The sequence below is a fragment of the Aptenodytes patagonicus genome, chromosome 7 (assembly GCF_965638725.1).
Source record: "Aptenodytes patagonicus chromosome 7, bAptPat1.pri.cur, whole genome shotgun sequence".
NCBI classification, from domain to species: domain Eukaryota; kingdom Metazoa; phylum Chordata; class Aves; order Sphenisciformes; family Spheniscidae; genus Aptenodytes; species Aptenodytes patagonicus.
Window position 1 is genome coordinate 123,737 of NC_134955.1, and position 14,362 is coordinate 138,098.

The following is a 14,362-nucleotide window of genomic DNA, read 5'->3' on the forward strand; positions in this document are numbered from 1 at the left end:
GCATCTGACAGACACCCAAGGCGCACCCCATGTGTCACTCCCAGGAGAGGAGCATGCTCCTCGGGGGTCTGTGCGACATGCAGCAAACCAGCCCCCATTCCAGCCTGGGGAAGAGTTGGAGAACACACCATTCAGCCCTGCTCCAGACATCCCAGCTCTCCCACGGTGCCCACACACTCCTGATGGAACGTCCAAGACCCTTCTCCTGCTCCTCAGCACAGCCCTGGAGACCTTCCACATCTTCTGACACAGAAGCCACAAGCAACATCCCAGAGGCCCCCCAGGACTGCGAGGGAACAGCACGGATGCTCGGCAGCTGATTGCAGAGTGCTACCATTTAACTCTCTTGCGCTCCTCCTCTGCCCACTCCTTCCTTCCCCCCGACCCACAAGTCTCTCCTAGCACCACCACCTTCCACAGCCGGAAAGGTACCTGCCTTTCCACCTGCCGGAAAGGCACAACACCACACACCAGCCCTCCAAGCACCCCTCCCCAAAACAGAGCCCGGGAAAGTGAGAACAGGAGAGAGACCTCAAGCCAAGGCAGATGAAACCACATTTCCAGGCCTGTAGAGAAAAGAGATCTCTCCCAGCCCTGGTTTGGCTGTTTGGGGGGGATAGACTGAGACTCCAGGGACTTGTCCATCGTCACACAAGAGGGAGACACATACGCTCCCCCACAGCTATACACCAACCCCTGCATTTTGGCCACCTTCCAAGAAGCTGAGTGGGATGGAGAGCAAAGATGCCCAGGTAGTGAATACAGACAGCCTCCAACCTTCACAAAACCAAACCAGAGCTGACCTGGTAGCAAGACCCTCCAAGGCTGGCTCCTTCTCCCCAGAAGACTCTGGCTGCCGAGGTAGGTTTGCACATCCCCAGATCACCTTCAGCCCCAGCACACATACAGCACCATCAGTGTTATAAGACCAGCCTAGCCCTCCTCCGCCTCACATACCCAAGGAGGGCCAAAGGAAGGGAGCCGGGCCCAGGGCTGCCCCCACCGAGGCAGGATTGACACAGACGGGGGCTCCAGGAAGCCTCCGCACCCACCTCTGCCGAGGGGGTTTTTTACCTGGTGCCGCCGGGTGAGAGTGCCGTTGGCCAAGCCCGGGCCAGCGTCCTGTGGGGAGACCCGGACTCGTTCCAGTTGGGCTGAGACATGGCGCCGTTCCTCCTCGAGCGCCCGGGTCAGCTTCTCAAACTGTGCCTCCTGCTCCTTGACAGAGGCAAGGATGCTGGCAGTCGACTCCACTTCCGAGTCGTCCATGGGTGATGGGTGCCCAGGACGGGCAGGGCGGGGGCAGAGGGCACAGGGAAGCACAAGCGGTGGCGGCTTGGTGTCAAAGTGAGGGGAAGAAAAGTGACCCAGAAGGGCAGGAGCCCCTCTCTTCACTGCATGTGATTTGGGGGAGGAAAGGAGGAGAGAAGAACGGTCAGAAGAGACTGATTTTGTTAAGACAGATTCTCAGAACAAGAAAAAAATTATCTCATGGCATTAACACCCATTCCCACCCACCACCAGAGAGCTGGCAGGAGGGTCTCAGAGCAGCACATCCCCAGGCGTGACTCAGGTGCTCCTTGCCCCAGCATTTAAGCTTGGAGAAGTGGCACTTTGGAGGCAGAAGGTCCTCCCCCATCACACCAAACAGTTGGGGTTGAGCCAGGTTCAGAAGAGCTGCTGTGTGCTGAGGAGGTTCCCTCTTCCCACAAGGGCCCTCCTCAGGCTGCAGGAGAACTTCCCCTACAAGAAGAAGCTGCCTGCAGTAATTGGCAGGAGGGGAGGGCATGTCCCTGGGGCAGAACAGGGGACACTTCCCCGCAGAATGAGAAGTGACCCACATCCCACTATTTCCTCCAGGGAAGGGCTGAGGGAGAGGGCTGTGTCACTTATCTGCTCCCTCCTCCCCAGTGTGACAAGAGGTGGGGAAACAGCCCCAGCTCCACAGCTCCTTCCTACCCAGGAAAGGGGATGAAGTGGGATGGGATCCCCCTAAAGGGGACCCCATGAGCCCCTTTGCCTGCTGCCAGAACTCCCACCCTCCAGGTACTCACCAGAGCACTTGGGGCTGCAGCCACCCCAGGGGGTCCTCACCCCACAGATCTAGGGACAGACATTGGCTTAGACCCCTCCAACATCCCCTCCCAAAGGAGAACAGTGAACGAGCACACCACAATCAACATATTTTGATAAAGAAAGGCAATATTCTTCCATACAGACCTGTTAGAAGAGGAAGTTCGGGTTTGATTGGCAAAGGCACAGGACAGCCAGGTCTAGACGCAGAGAGTCATGGGAGAAATAGCCCAGCCACCACAGTGAGGAAGCAGGAGGGAAGAGAGCTGCAGGGACAGCAGGAGAAGAGGTCAAAAATCACACGAGTGATCTCAAAACAGAAGGTAGGGCAGGTAACAGACTGGGGAAACGGGCTCCTCTCTCCCACCCCCTCTTCTCTGAGGGATGGGGCAGTGTCTGGCAAGGGCCGGTGGGGTGGCAAACACAGCACTGTTCCCACAGCAGCCTCCAAGCTCCCTGGAGACCCCAGCATTTCCCACTGTTCCCCAGCGATGGGGGAATGGCACAGGCAGAGAGGAGTGGCAAGGGCTCAGCCCTCCGCCCCCTGCACAGCCCAGCCGAGTCCCAGCAAGCCCGGCAGAGGTTTTCCCAAACCCGTGCAGTCATGGAAGGCGTGTGGGGACTCGTTCGAGCCAGGCAGCCGGCACAGAAACTGCTTTCCCACGGTCTCCAGCATTGGCTCTGCCCACTCCCCCAGTGCCACCACCCTGGTGTGGCCGTAACAGTGACCTGGGACCAAAAGCACGGGCCCCTCTGCATAGCCCTGTCCCATCTGCCTCCCACAGCCCCACGCTCCCTGGCAGCCCTGCCCCTCCAGTCCCAGCCTGCAGCAGATGCTGGTTCAGAGGAGCTCAGAGCAGGGCTTTTTGTGTTTGTTTTTTTTTTTATTTTATTAATGTCCCACACCATCTCAAGTGTATCCAGATCAAACCCTTCCTGAAATGCCTCCCCCACTCCCAGCGAGTCCGCTCCTCCCTGTGGCGCTGCCCCCCCCAAGGCTTCCCTCAGACACAGGCAGCCCTGGCACTTAGACACTGTGGCACCACCACGACTGAGCCCAGCAAAGCAGGGTGGATTTTTTCCAAGTGCTTTGGAGGCTGCCTGCAGAGCGTTTGAACATCTGGTCGCCACCACCCTGTAATCTGCCTTCATCAATAAAAAAGTCCAGTTGTTCCACTCGTGCCCATGTGGTGCCCAGCAAGAGATGAAGACGTGGCACATGCACACCCGCTCCAGACCGCTTCAGCTCCCAGTGCCCTGCCCCAGCCCAACACAGGCTGGGATGCTCGCTGACCAGTCCATGCCCCAGGAGGAATGCAGCCCACTCTTGGCTCAGGAGCCCAAGCAGGCTTTCGGAGGCTCCCAGACATGACTCCTGGCTCATGCACGCAGCTTTCCACTCCTCCCACCTTGCAACAGGTACACCCTAAGGCTTTTTTCAACAGACTGACTCCCCAAGCCTTGTATGGAAATGCAGGGATGGCTCTGACCCTTGCTGCTCCGAGGTCTCACCTGCCCCATGGATTTGCAACAGAAATCCTCTGAAGGAGAGGCTTGGTGCCTCCCAGAACAGTGCTGACACATCCCAGCTCTCACCCTTGAGTCAAACACTCCCCATCTTTGGTGGGCATCCACCCACTTCAAGGAGGGACACAGATCCTCTGCCTTCTGGGACTCACTGAAGGTCACTGTCAGTCCACGTGGACACAGAGAAGGTCTGCAGGGCCCAGCCCCATGGAGTCCTATGCAGGGAGGCTGCTGCAGCCAGCCAGGTGCTGGGGAAAGGCAGCCTGGACCACTGACCCAGTCCCTCTCCCCCAAGAAAGGGGGAGCATCTCCTTGCCACATCTCAGACTTCTCCAGCAGGTCAGGGGATGGTCCTTCCACCCAGACACCCTACACAACTGGAGCATCCGAAACCCCAGCCAGAAACCCCATTGGCTTGTTGCGATTCATTTCCAGAGTGGTATTTTACCAAGCCCTTTTAAAGAGAGGAACACCCCCCTACAGAGAAGGGATCCTCCATGAAATGACCTTGCCCAAGTAGCTGTGCTGCTATGTAACAGCTTTCCAGCCTGCCCTCAACCATCTCCGCGCAGAAGAGGCAGATTTTTGGGGGCATGAGGATGGAGCCAGTATGCTGGCTTCAAGGAGAGATTTAGCTGAGCCCCTGCTCTTGTGAACGGGCTCGCTTGCAAGCAGCCTCAGTACTGAGCAGCAAGCGCAGACCAGCAGGGTTTGCCTCTGTGGGAAGGCACGTAGAGGAGAGACAGCAACCCCAGCAGATTCCTTCAGCCCTGCGTGGCTGCCAGGCAGGCCCCACTCAGCCAGCAACGCCTCCCCAGCCCCAGGTCCCCACCTCTGCACGTCCCCTGGGAACATGGCCCGGAGAACATGGAAGCTAACAATGAACTTTGCAGGGCTGTTAAGGGCCCCAGATAAGGGGCCAGAGCAGCTGTGAGGCTGTTTCCTTCCCGTCCCTTCCACAGGGAGTAAACACAACAGCAAAGGGAAGGAACAGGACAGGTCCCTTGCCCACCAGCTCTCCTTGTCCCCTTGCCCCTCCAGCCCAGGCAGGAGGAGGTGCAGGGACACACACAGGCCCCCCTTCCCCTTTGGGCCACCAGGTCAGAGCAGAAAGCCTCAGGGAGAGGAGGCAGCCGAGGGGCTTTCAGGGAGCCTGTCACACCAGGGCGGCCAGAGGAGGGCTGGGCTGTGGTCCCAGGCTGGGTGGAGCCCATGGCTCTGCAGACCCATAGACACCTGACTGGTTGATGCTCAAGAGCGGCCATCTGAGGGTCTCTCCACAGGATCAGGCCATATTAAGCAGCGGGGTAGCGACTCTGAGTGTCTGGAGCCTGCCCTGCATGCATGGTTGTCACTCTTGCCCTGAACAGCGGGCACGGCTCCATCGTGAGCAAGAGGTGCCAGCAGAACAGGGTACCCCGCTGCCCAAGGGGGGCCTCCCAGCTCTCCTCCTGGGGCCTCCACCATCAGGACACACCACCTCCCTCCGCTCTCATTCCAGCCATCTAGTCCTCATCGATCTGGGATTAAAGACATAATTACCAAGAGGCAGTGCCAGGTCCAGAGAGGTTAGCAAGCGCTGGCCCCAGCTCTCCCCGCAGACACACGCCAGCACCATCCCAGGCTGGAGCACAGCCATTCCCTTACAGCTGGCTAACACACAAACTCGAAACAACCACTCACAGCCTTATACCCTCCCAGCTGTGGAGAATCTGCCCCAAATCCCTCCCACAGTGGCTCGCACACCAGCATTTCAGGGACAAGGGCTTCCCGGGCACAGCACAGCCCCTCACCACCTCCTGATGCCAGCTCGGGGCACTGGTCATATTCAAAGTAAGACAGGGAGGGGAAGGAACAGGAGAGCCTCAGCTACGCAGCCTGATAGCGCCAGCCAGCAAGCTGCTTGTGACAGCTCAAAGCCAAGTACATCAGATCCCACAAGGGTGAAGTTCCAGGGATTGCTTTGCACCCATTCCCCCCTTCCTCCTCCCCAGCCTCTGAAGACACAACTACAGAGCATTCTTCCAAAGCCAGACCCTGACCATCTTTGAGGATGGCTGCATGAAAGCCTTTTCATCATGAGAGAGGCACTTGCTGACACACCCATTACTTAAAAACCCCAGCAAGCCAAAAATATTTCAGCTGGCTTGGTTCAGGGCAAAACAAAAAGCCTAAAGACAAAACACCCCAGAGCAGCTCCTGCCCCAGGGCACTTCCCCCATGGCTATCAGCAAGAGGGGACCCACAGGGACCAATGCAGCTACCCAGAAAGCTTTAAATCCAAATCCCTCTGGCCTTATCGCATCTCCCAACTTCCTGTCACCAGCACAATCCTGTGCTGCGCCCAGAGGTCCTGAAGCCAGAGCAGGTCCACCAGAGGGATGTCCAACGCGCAGGGCCTTCAGAGAAGAGCCCCCTTACTGGCAGGGAGGCAGCCATGAGCCTATTTGCATGCACAGAACTTCCCTCCACAGGTACCCACCGTAATCTTCCTGGGTTGGACTAAAGGCTTGGTAGCAGCCAGAAAGACACCCTAAACCCTGACCAAGCCTTCCAGAGCTCTTCCACTGGGGGCAGCTTTGACATGGCACATTTTTCCAAAACCCCTTGCCCCTGCTTCTCTGAGGGATTGCCTTCCCCCAGAACAAACCCTTTGCCTGGAAAAATAATTGCCAGGGCCAAACCACAGCCATACCCACCTAGAGTTCACCTGCACCCTCCTCTGCTGGAGGATGGAGTTCAAGCCTTGAAGGCTCCCCACCAGGAGCACTTCCCTGTCAGCCACGGAAAGATTAACCCCAGGGCCCAGACCAAGCCGGCAGATGGGGAACTGTACACCACAGGCCAGGGAGACAGACAAGATCCAGCAGATAAGACACAGGCGGGAGGCTTGACAGGCAGCACCCACTGCAGCACAGGGGATCTCCAGCACACAGCCTTCTGCTTGGGTCTTTCCAAGGACCTGCTCCAGCCCTGCTCCGCGCCCTGAGTCCCCAGAGAGACTCAGGGAGATCCCAATGGTCCTGGGATCCCTGGAGCTAAGGCTACTCCCTCAGCATGGAGGATTTTGGGCAAAGTTCAACGCAAGCACCTACAAAGCCAGAAACCACCTCTGCCGCATCAGCCCTGCCCCAGCTCCCTGCTAAGAGTCACACCAGGTGTTCACTCCCAGCAGTCTTCTGCCACCAGGGAGGGGGGGGGACAGAGTCACATTGGCTCTGACTGCCAAGTCCCAGCCCTCCCTGCAGATTTACTGCTTGTTTGTGTCCCCCGGGCACCTGTTAAGCAAGTGGCAAGGTTTGTCACTACAGCCAGACACCCCTCACAGCCCCCCCTGCTGCTGTGAGGCATGAGCAAAATAGCCCTTCTCCTCCAACTTGTCACCACCAGCCATGGTCAGAACCAGGAGGGACCCAGCCCCTCACCCGGGCTGGCTGAGCCCCTGCGGGGACACAAGGAGCTCCAGACTCCCAGGCCAGACCCACCCGCCGGGCTGACAAGAAGGGATGCACTGCCCAAGGAACTTGCTCCTGCTCCAACACAGTTCCCAGCACTGACTAGACAAGAATAATGGCAACATCGCTCAAATAATTCACCTTGCCCTATCAATTTGAGAGACTCTGAGGAAAGCCAGCTGGCTGCCCGCCCTTCAAAAGCGAACATCAACAGCTCCCAGCACCAGACCCCCCCATCCTCGAGAGAGAGAGGAAGCAACAAATTCTCCTGGTTCCAGTTGCCTATCGTGATGCACTTAGGAAAAACAGAAACCCCATCAATAATTCAAGCCTGCAATTGTCCAAGCACTCGCAGTGCATTACACTTGCTTGCTCTGCACAGGTTCACAGCCCTGCTAATTCACCACAGGCTTCTGGTCAGTCTCAATTAGCTAAAAAATAAATGAGCCAACATCTTTGGCACCTTTCCACCCTCCTGAGTGCAGGGTCCAGGCTCACACATCAGTTCTTAGACCTCAGCCTGCCCGAGGTGGCAAGCACTAATGCTAGCCAAGGCGCAGCATGCTGGCAGTGTATCGGGCAGAGAGCCCACGGGCCCAAGCTCATCCCCACCTCGTCTGCTTCTGCGTTCAGTTCAGGAGAGCACAACAGCCCTCAGGCCACAGGGGAAGCAGGACAGTTGATGGTGGGCAGTAGCTCCCACATCCCTGCGTGGGCAATGGGAAGTTTTGGCCACGGCTGTTTCTCTCCCGCCACCCCAGAGGCAGGAACATGCCCACACCCCACGCTGCCAGCTCCCACCGCAGACCGGCACACCAGGGAGGGACCCGCCTGCCTGGGCAGATGTGTCCTCACTTCCAGGTTGTGCAAGCCACCTTGCTCACACTCCCCAGCCTGCTCTGCCCAAGGCCTGCCAGACCCCACTGTAGGGGAGAAGCTCTCCCATCTCCTGCCAAGGGCTTCAGCTGCCTTCTCAGCCCCTGGCCCCGCTGGGAAGGGCTCTCCCCGGGGGCAGGTTACAGAGCACAGGCACAACGGACTTTGGACGGGCTGGCGGGCGGCCAGCCAGCCCTCCCTGGGCGGGAAAGGGCTGCTCCCACAGGCAGGTCAGACACCGCCTTGGGCGCCTACCTGCCCCAGCCCAGCCCCACCTTTCTCAAGGGGAGCCGTGCCCAAGGCGCCCCGGCAAGAGCCGGGTGGGTAAACCGCCAGGAGCAGCCGCCTCGGGTGGCAGCAGGAAGGGAGCCGCTCACCTCCGCCCGTCGTGCCCAACTGGTTGGACCGGCAGCGGGATCGCCACCTGATCTACCTCGCCTGCCGCCCCCAGTGCCAGGGACGAAGGTTGGGAAAGCCTCCCTCCGAAGAGGGGAGTTACCTGTGGAGATGCAAGCAGGGACGCGCGGCACCGCACCTTATAAGGGAGCGGGCCAGCAGCCAGCGGAGGACGATAAGGAGGGAGAGATAAGGGGCAGGGTGGGGCTACGCTGCCGGCAGGAAGGGGGGGGAAGCAGGCTGTGTGTCATCCCCCCCCCCCCCCCCAGCAAGTGCAGGGGGCCCAAGAATACATGATACTGATCAGGTCCGAAGGATGGGTCTGGACACAGCTGGGGGTTGCAAAACATAGTGGGCAATCCCCTGGGGAAGGGGTCTGTCCCTGGCCCGGCTGAGGTCACCAGATCGGTACCGTTCGCTGCCCCAGCGGGATGAAGAGGGAGAGGCAGCTGAGCAGGGCCAGCAGGAAAAAGGAGCAGCATGGGGTCAGCCACAGAGAGCAAGGCTTGTTCTGCTGGTATGCCAGCAATCTGGCTGCGGGGCAGCTGTCCTCCCAGGCACGCAAGGGGGGCCACTCGTCCCTCTGAGCATGGCTGCGAGATGGCAGGGGAGGAGCTCCTTCCCTGCTGGCTGGGCTGGGGTGAGACCTCCAGGCAGGCCAGGAGAGCTGCCGACCCTCTGCACCGGCTGGGGAAGCGCTGGCTGCTCCACCGGCTGGAGGGAGCAGTTGGCACCACGGCAAGTGGACGGGAGACCAAGCTTCCCTCAGCACTTTCGGGGAGGAGAGGACAAGCATCCCTCCCAGCAGGAAGGCAGCCAAGCCGCCAGGCTCCAGGCAGACACCATCCACCCACAATCCCCAAGGGGGAGGACCATGGGGCCAGAGCCTTCCTCCCAGCAACATCCCGCCACATCCAGCCGCCCTAGGACGCCCCAACAGCCCCACTCCTGCTGGGTACCACTGCATGGGTCCTCGTTGTCGTCGTCCCCCGGGGACAGCAGCAAGGCAGGGGTCCCTGCCACCCCTCTGCACCAAGCGGGCACCATCCCCGCGGTTTGCGCCCCCAGGCCCAGGAGATTCACATGTTGGGAGCCCTTCAGCAGCACAAAGGCGGCTCTCTCTTCTCTGTGGGAATTTGCAGCTGAGCGCTTGGCGGGGACAAAGGGATTTCACAGGCACATCCCCAGCCGGCTGGCCTCCCTCCCCCCGGCGTTCCCGCTTCCTGTCACAGTAGCACCAGACCTCAGGGGCGCAGCAGCAAACAAACACCCAGCACAGGATTCTGGGAACAGGGCCAGAGCATTCCCAGGGCAGGCCGTGCTCGGGCAGCCAGCAGGCTCCTGCTTCACCCAGGCGGCTCCTGGGGGCGGGGGGGGGGGTGCGGGGGGAGGAGAGGGAGCAGCCCCCTGGCTCTGCCACCCCAGCCCGAGGAGCAGCAGGTGAGACGGTGGGATCACGGGGCAGTTCCCCGGCTCCTTGCTGTGCCTGAGGAACAGCAGCCACCTTGATGGGGGACATGAGATGTCCCCCTGCCCACAGGGCTCAGCTGGACCCCTGGTGTTGTGCTGAAGGCCAGCACTGCCCCCCAGGCTCCAGCCACAGCAGTGTCCCTGCCCTTCACCCCATCTCTCCCCCCACCCACCCACCGCCCGGCTGAACTTTCCCGTTCAGCTGCCTCTGTCCCGCACTGAAAACAAACACCAGCCCGGCTCTGCAGAGATAAGGGCTGTGCTAGCAGAGCCCAGGGAGCAAAGTCCCCCTCGATTAAATCCGAGGCTGCAGCACCACAGGAGCTGCCTCCCCCCAAGCCTGAGTGGAGGGATGAGGGCATGGCAGATGGGGTGAAGCTGCTCCAGCACCCCATCCCAGGGGCAGATTTAGCGCCTCAAGGGCTCACATCTGCTGCTGGCTGCCCCGAGCAAAGAGGCCACAGCCCAGTGGCCAGCATTCCCAGCAGGATTAAGGGAAGCCTCCCTCCATCAGTCCATGGGCGCAAGCATCCGCAGCTAGCTGCCGCCCCGAACAGCCCCTGCCAGCAGAGCCTGGGATGCAGAGCAGCAAGCCGACTCGGTGCCAGCCCGGCACCCGGATACATGGACTTCGGCCCCCTTGCCCGGCGCAGAGCCCTCGCCGCAGCCCCGCATCCCTCTTCCCAGGGAAGCCACTTGAGATCATTTCCTCTCCCGACACCTGCAGCCAGGCTGGGCCCCAGGGCCCCGACTCAGCCCCAGTTACTCTGCTCTGACCAGTGCGCAAAGGCATGGGGGACTGGAAGCATAGTGGGAATTACACCACCAGCAGCATGGGAACCGCACCACTGGGCTCGTCCGGAGAGCACCCAGCCCAGGAGGCCAGCCTGCGTTATCCACCTTCCCCGCAAGGAGCATTCAAGTCACCAAGGAACCGCAACCAGGAACATGGAGAAGGGCAGGAGCCCAGGGCCCCCCACCCATCCCCGCAACCCCATGCAGGGTGTCTCCCTGCCCCCCCCGCCCAGGGCAGACCAGGGCACCCCAGAGGCAGACAGGGTGCCCTTCCCTCTGCCAGACAAGCCACACACCTCTCCCCTCCCCAGGCTGAGCAAACAGGCAGGCGGTGAAGTAACATTTACTGCAGGAGTGGCAAGGAGGGAATTGCTGGGATTAAGCCAAGCAGCCCTTGTAGGGGCAGCCCAAGGGAGCCACCCAGAAGTGGGACACCCCCCCCTGCCCTCCCCTCGCCCCAGCCAGCCCAGACTCCCTGAGGAGTTAGGGCAGCCAGCAGGCTGAGTCACAGCACGAATCACCCAGGGGCCGGGCTGAAAACCCCAGTTCCATTCGGCATGACCTCATCAGGTGCCCTGCTCTCTAATTGCATGCGTGCGTCTGCACTCAGAGATGACTTCGAGGGCCCTGCCAAGAGGATTAATGAATGGGTGAAAGAAAGCCACCAGAGAAGCATCAGGCAAGAGCCAGGGACTGAATCATGGCTGGGGGTGGGGAAGGGGACTGCTGCCCTGCCGATGGGCTGTGACAGGGTAACAGCAAGTCCCCCCCAGCGCTCCGAGTCCCCTTAGTGCCCATGGCCAGGAAGGTGCACGCATGGGCTGGCACAAGCAGCAAGGGACAAACAAGACAGCAGGCCAGGCCATGCTCAGAGGGACAGTGGGACTTCATCCTACCCCAGCCTCCTGCCCAAATTGTTTGCTGGTGTCACATCTGCCTACTACTCCCCCAACCCACTCACTGAGAAGCGGCTTCCCAGGCTCCTGCACGAGCCAAAGGGAAGGAAACCTGCATTTCCTGGTCAGACAGGAGATGACATCGTGACTTCCCTTTCCCGTAAGCTTCTAAACACGACGTCCTGCCAAGGGCCGCTCCCCACCGCCCCTGGCCTGCATACAGACACCCTGGAACCAGGCCAGGAATGCCAGGCACGTGCATCACCACCACCACCAGCCCAGCCTCGGCCAGCTGCACCAGCCAGGAGGTCGGCATGGTCCACCCAGGAGACCAGATGCCCAGCCAGCTTGCTGGAAGCATCCTGCCTCCAGGGAACACATATGAGGGCTGGGCTCCTTGTCTATGGTGGCATCACATTCCTGTCCAGGGCCGGGAGTATCCTGCAAGGATAGGATGGAAGTAGAGCGGAAGATGCTGTTTTCCAACCCTACGAGGACATGGCTGTGCCCACCGTGCCCTAGAGATAGGCTTGTTATCTGCAGAGCTGAGGAGGCACAAACACCAGAACTCCAGCACGACATCTGCTCACTAAGACTGCAAGCAAGCATGCACCACTGCTCTCCAGCCTCCCCTCAAACACCCCATCTGCACAACTCCACCAGTCAACGGGCACACACAAACAGGGCCACCTGACACTTTGTGGTGTTCCCAAGGCTCTCGGAGGCAGGACGGGGACATCCCTGGGAAGCCAAGCCACAAGCGCCCCTCACGGCATAAGACTGCTGCCGCAGCTTCGCTCTCCAGGCCCATTCACCTGCCCTGCCGAGAGCAGCTCCTTTCGCCACCGAAGGAAGGAGAATACAGAAGGGAAGTGGTTTTCCACCCCAGCCAGCTGCTGGAGACAGACACTGGGCAGAGATCAAGGGAGAGCAGGTTTCCCCGTTTGCCACACCAGTGTGCTCTGGAGTGGAGCTGCAGGGCCCAGGGAGCTTCCTCCTGCAGGTAAGAGTGGGGGGGGGGGGGGAGCAGCAGAGAGGAAGGAGGGCTACAAAGCCAGCCTGGAGCAGGCAGCCTCCCACATCAGAGAGGATTTCTCCCAGAAGCACCCCCAGGCTGTCCCCCTCCTCCTCCATCAGACCCTGGTTAGCATGAGGCGGGATGACATCCCTCTCCCCCCGGAGCGAGTCAGCCTGCCCGCAGCTGAAGCCAGGCATGGCAAGCAGCGCGGCGTGCAGCAACACGCTCACAACAATGTGTTACTCCACTGGGCAAGGGGCCTGCCAGCAGCATGCAAACACGACCGGTGACCCACCCTTCCAGGTTGGAAAAACTAGTCTTTGCAGTTTGACACACTCCCTCCCACCCATCGCAGCTACCCGTGCGCGCGAGCTGCCCAGCACCACCATCTCTCCCCTCCTACAGGGCCAGGAGAGGAGCTGGGAGCACCAGCGGGGCAGCAGCCAAGATCTGGGAGCCCTTCTTAGAAAAGACCAGCCTGAGCACTACACAAGACGGGGGTCAGAGGAAAACATGTCAGCTGAGGACAGTGAGATGCCTTCCTCCTCCTGGCCAGGGTGGGAATTGGTTCTCCATATTCATCTACTCTGAAGCCATCCAACTCCCACAGTGGGCCACCTTGCTCCTGGGAGGGAGCCCACCCCCCTTGTCCCAGGTAATCGCTCTCCTACCCAGGAGGTGCTTCTGCAGTTGCAAAAGCTGCGTGATGTGAGAGGGGAGAGCAACTCCTCTTGCTGCCTGCTCCCCTCCATGTCCCGGCTGCTTTCCACCCCCTGCATGGCACAGGCAGCGCTCCTCCACGCTGCCAGCGCTCCTCCACGCTGCCAGCGCTCAAGGAAACAGCAGAGGCAGGTACGGCTCACACCACTTCCAGGTTCCTCGCGCCCACGAGGGGCCGGCAGCAGGAAGCCGGTGAACTTTGAGCAGCATTCACTATAATTGGGGCCAACGCCCAGAGGAATAGGAGCAGTCAGGGCTGGGATGGAGGCACGATAACAGCTCCTGCCCTCGCACGCATGAACCTAGCACACTGCTGCCACTGAAGCCAGCCCACCCAGGGCTGGTCCGGAAAGGGATGCCCTCGTACCAACCCTGGAGCTGCAGATGTTTAAAAAGCGCTCCCAGGACAGCACCACCACCTCGGCCAGGCTATAGCAGAGTTGTTCCCAGGGCTCGCCCCCCTACCCCGACTTGCCCAGACTGTTCCCTGCTTGTGCTGGAAAGCCAGTCACTCTTGGCCTGGACCAAGACTGTTTTGCTAAGCATTGCAGCCAGCTGGGATGCCTGTATGCCTACTGACATCCCAGCAGCACCCCTACAGTCTAAGAGCCACCCCCACCTTCTGCCACACCAAAAGGCCAGGGCTGTGGTTTCACAAAAGAAATTCTGCTCTCCCATCAGCACAAACATCTGGGCAATGAACTGTTAAAATTAAACTTATGGGGGAAGTGCTCAGCCCAGATCAGGTCCCCAGGCCCATGCTGGGGCACAAGCATTTTTGCAGTGGGTAAGAGCTCTGCAGCACAAAGCCACCGTGGACCTGCAGCACAAGGTTAGGGCCTTGGGGACAATCCCCCAGGCATCCACTGCTCCTCTGCCACTGCCCCCTTGCAGGGAAGCTCACCTCCCTGAAGGCAGAGGAAGCTAGCGTGGAGGCTGCCTGCAGGGCAGTCGAGACTGTTCATTCCCACCTCAGTCCAAGGCCCGTGCACGCTGGACGTCCCACTGCCAGCCTCTGACCTACAGCTGCTCGCTGCTCTGGGCTGGAAAAAGCAGATGAAAGCAGAGGAGACGGGCATCCTGGGTTCACCCATCCTGGCACCCAGGCACCACGCCTGGCAGCTTGTGCTCCTTAG

The 14,362-nt window shown here is 60.2% G+C and overlaps 1 protein-coding gene across 9 annotated transcripts in view; it reads right to left on the reverse strand.

Moving 5' to 3' along the window:
- Positions 1-14,362, reverse strand: part of CTNND1 (catenin delta 1) — a 31,600-nt gene that overhangs the window by 13,507 nt on the left and 3,731 nt on the right. For 8 of the 9 annotated variants that reach the window (XM_076343562.1, XM_076343566.1, XM_076343563.1 and 5 more), the window contains exons 2-3: positions 2,221-2,339; positions 1,075-1,394 (exon numbers count right to left, since the gene is read on the reverse strand). The exons of the other annotated variant lie outside the window; for it this stretch is intronic. In XM_076343562.1, the coding sequence (XP_076199677.1) occupies positions 1,075-1,269 (195 nt within the window). In that variant the 5' untranslated portion in view covers positions 1,270-1,394; positions 2,221-2,339. The remainder of the gene's footprint in view (positions 1-1,074; positions 1,395-2,220; positions 2,340-14,362) is intronic. 9 annotated transcript variants of the gene reach the window in all.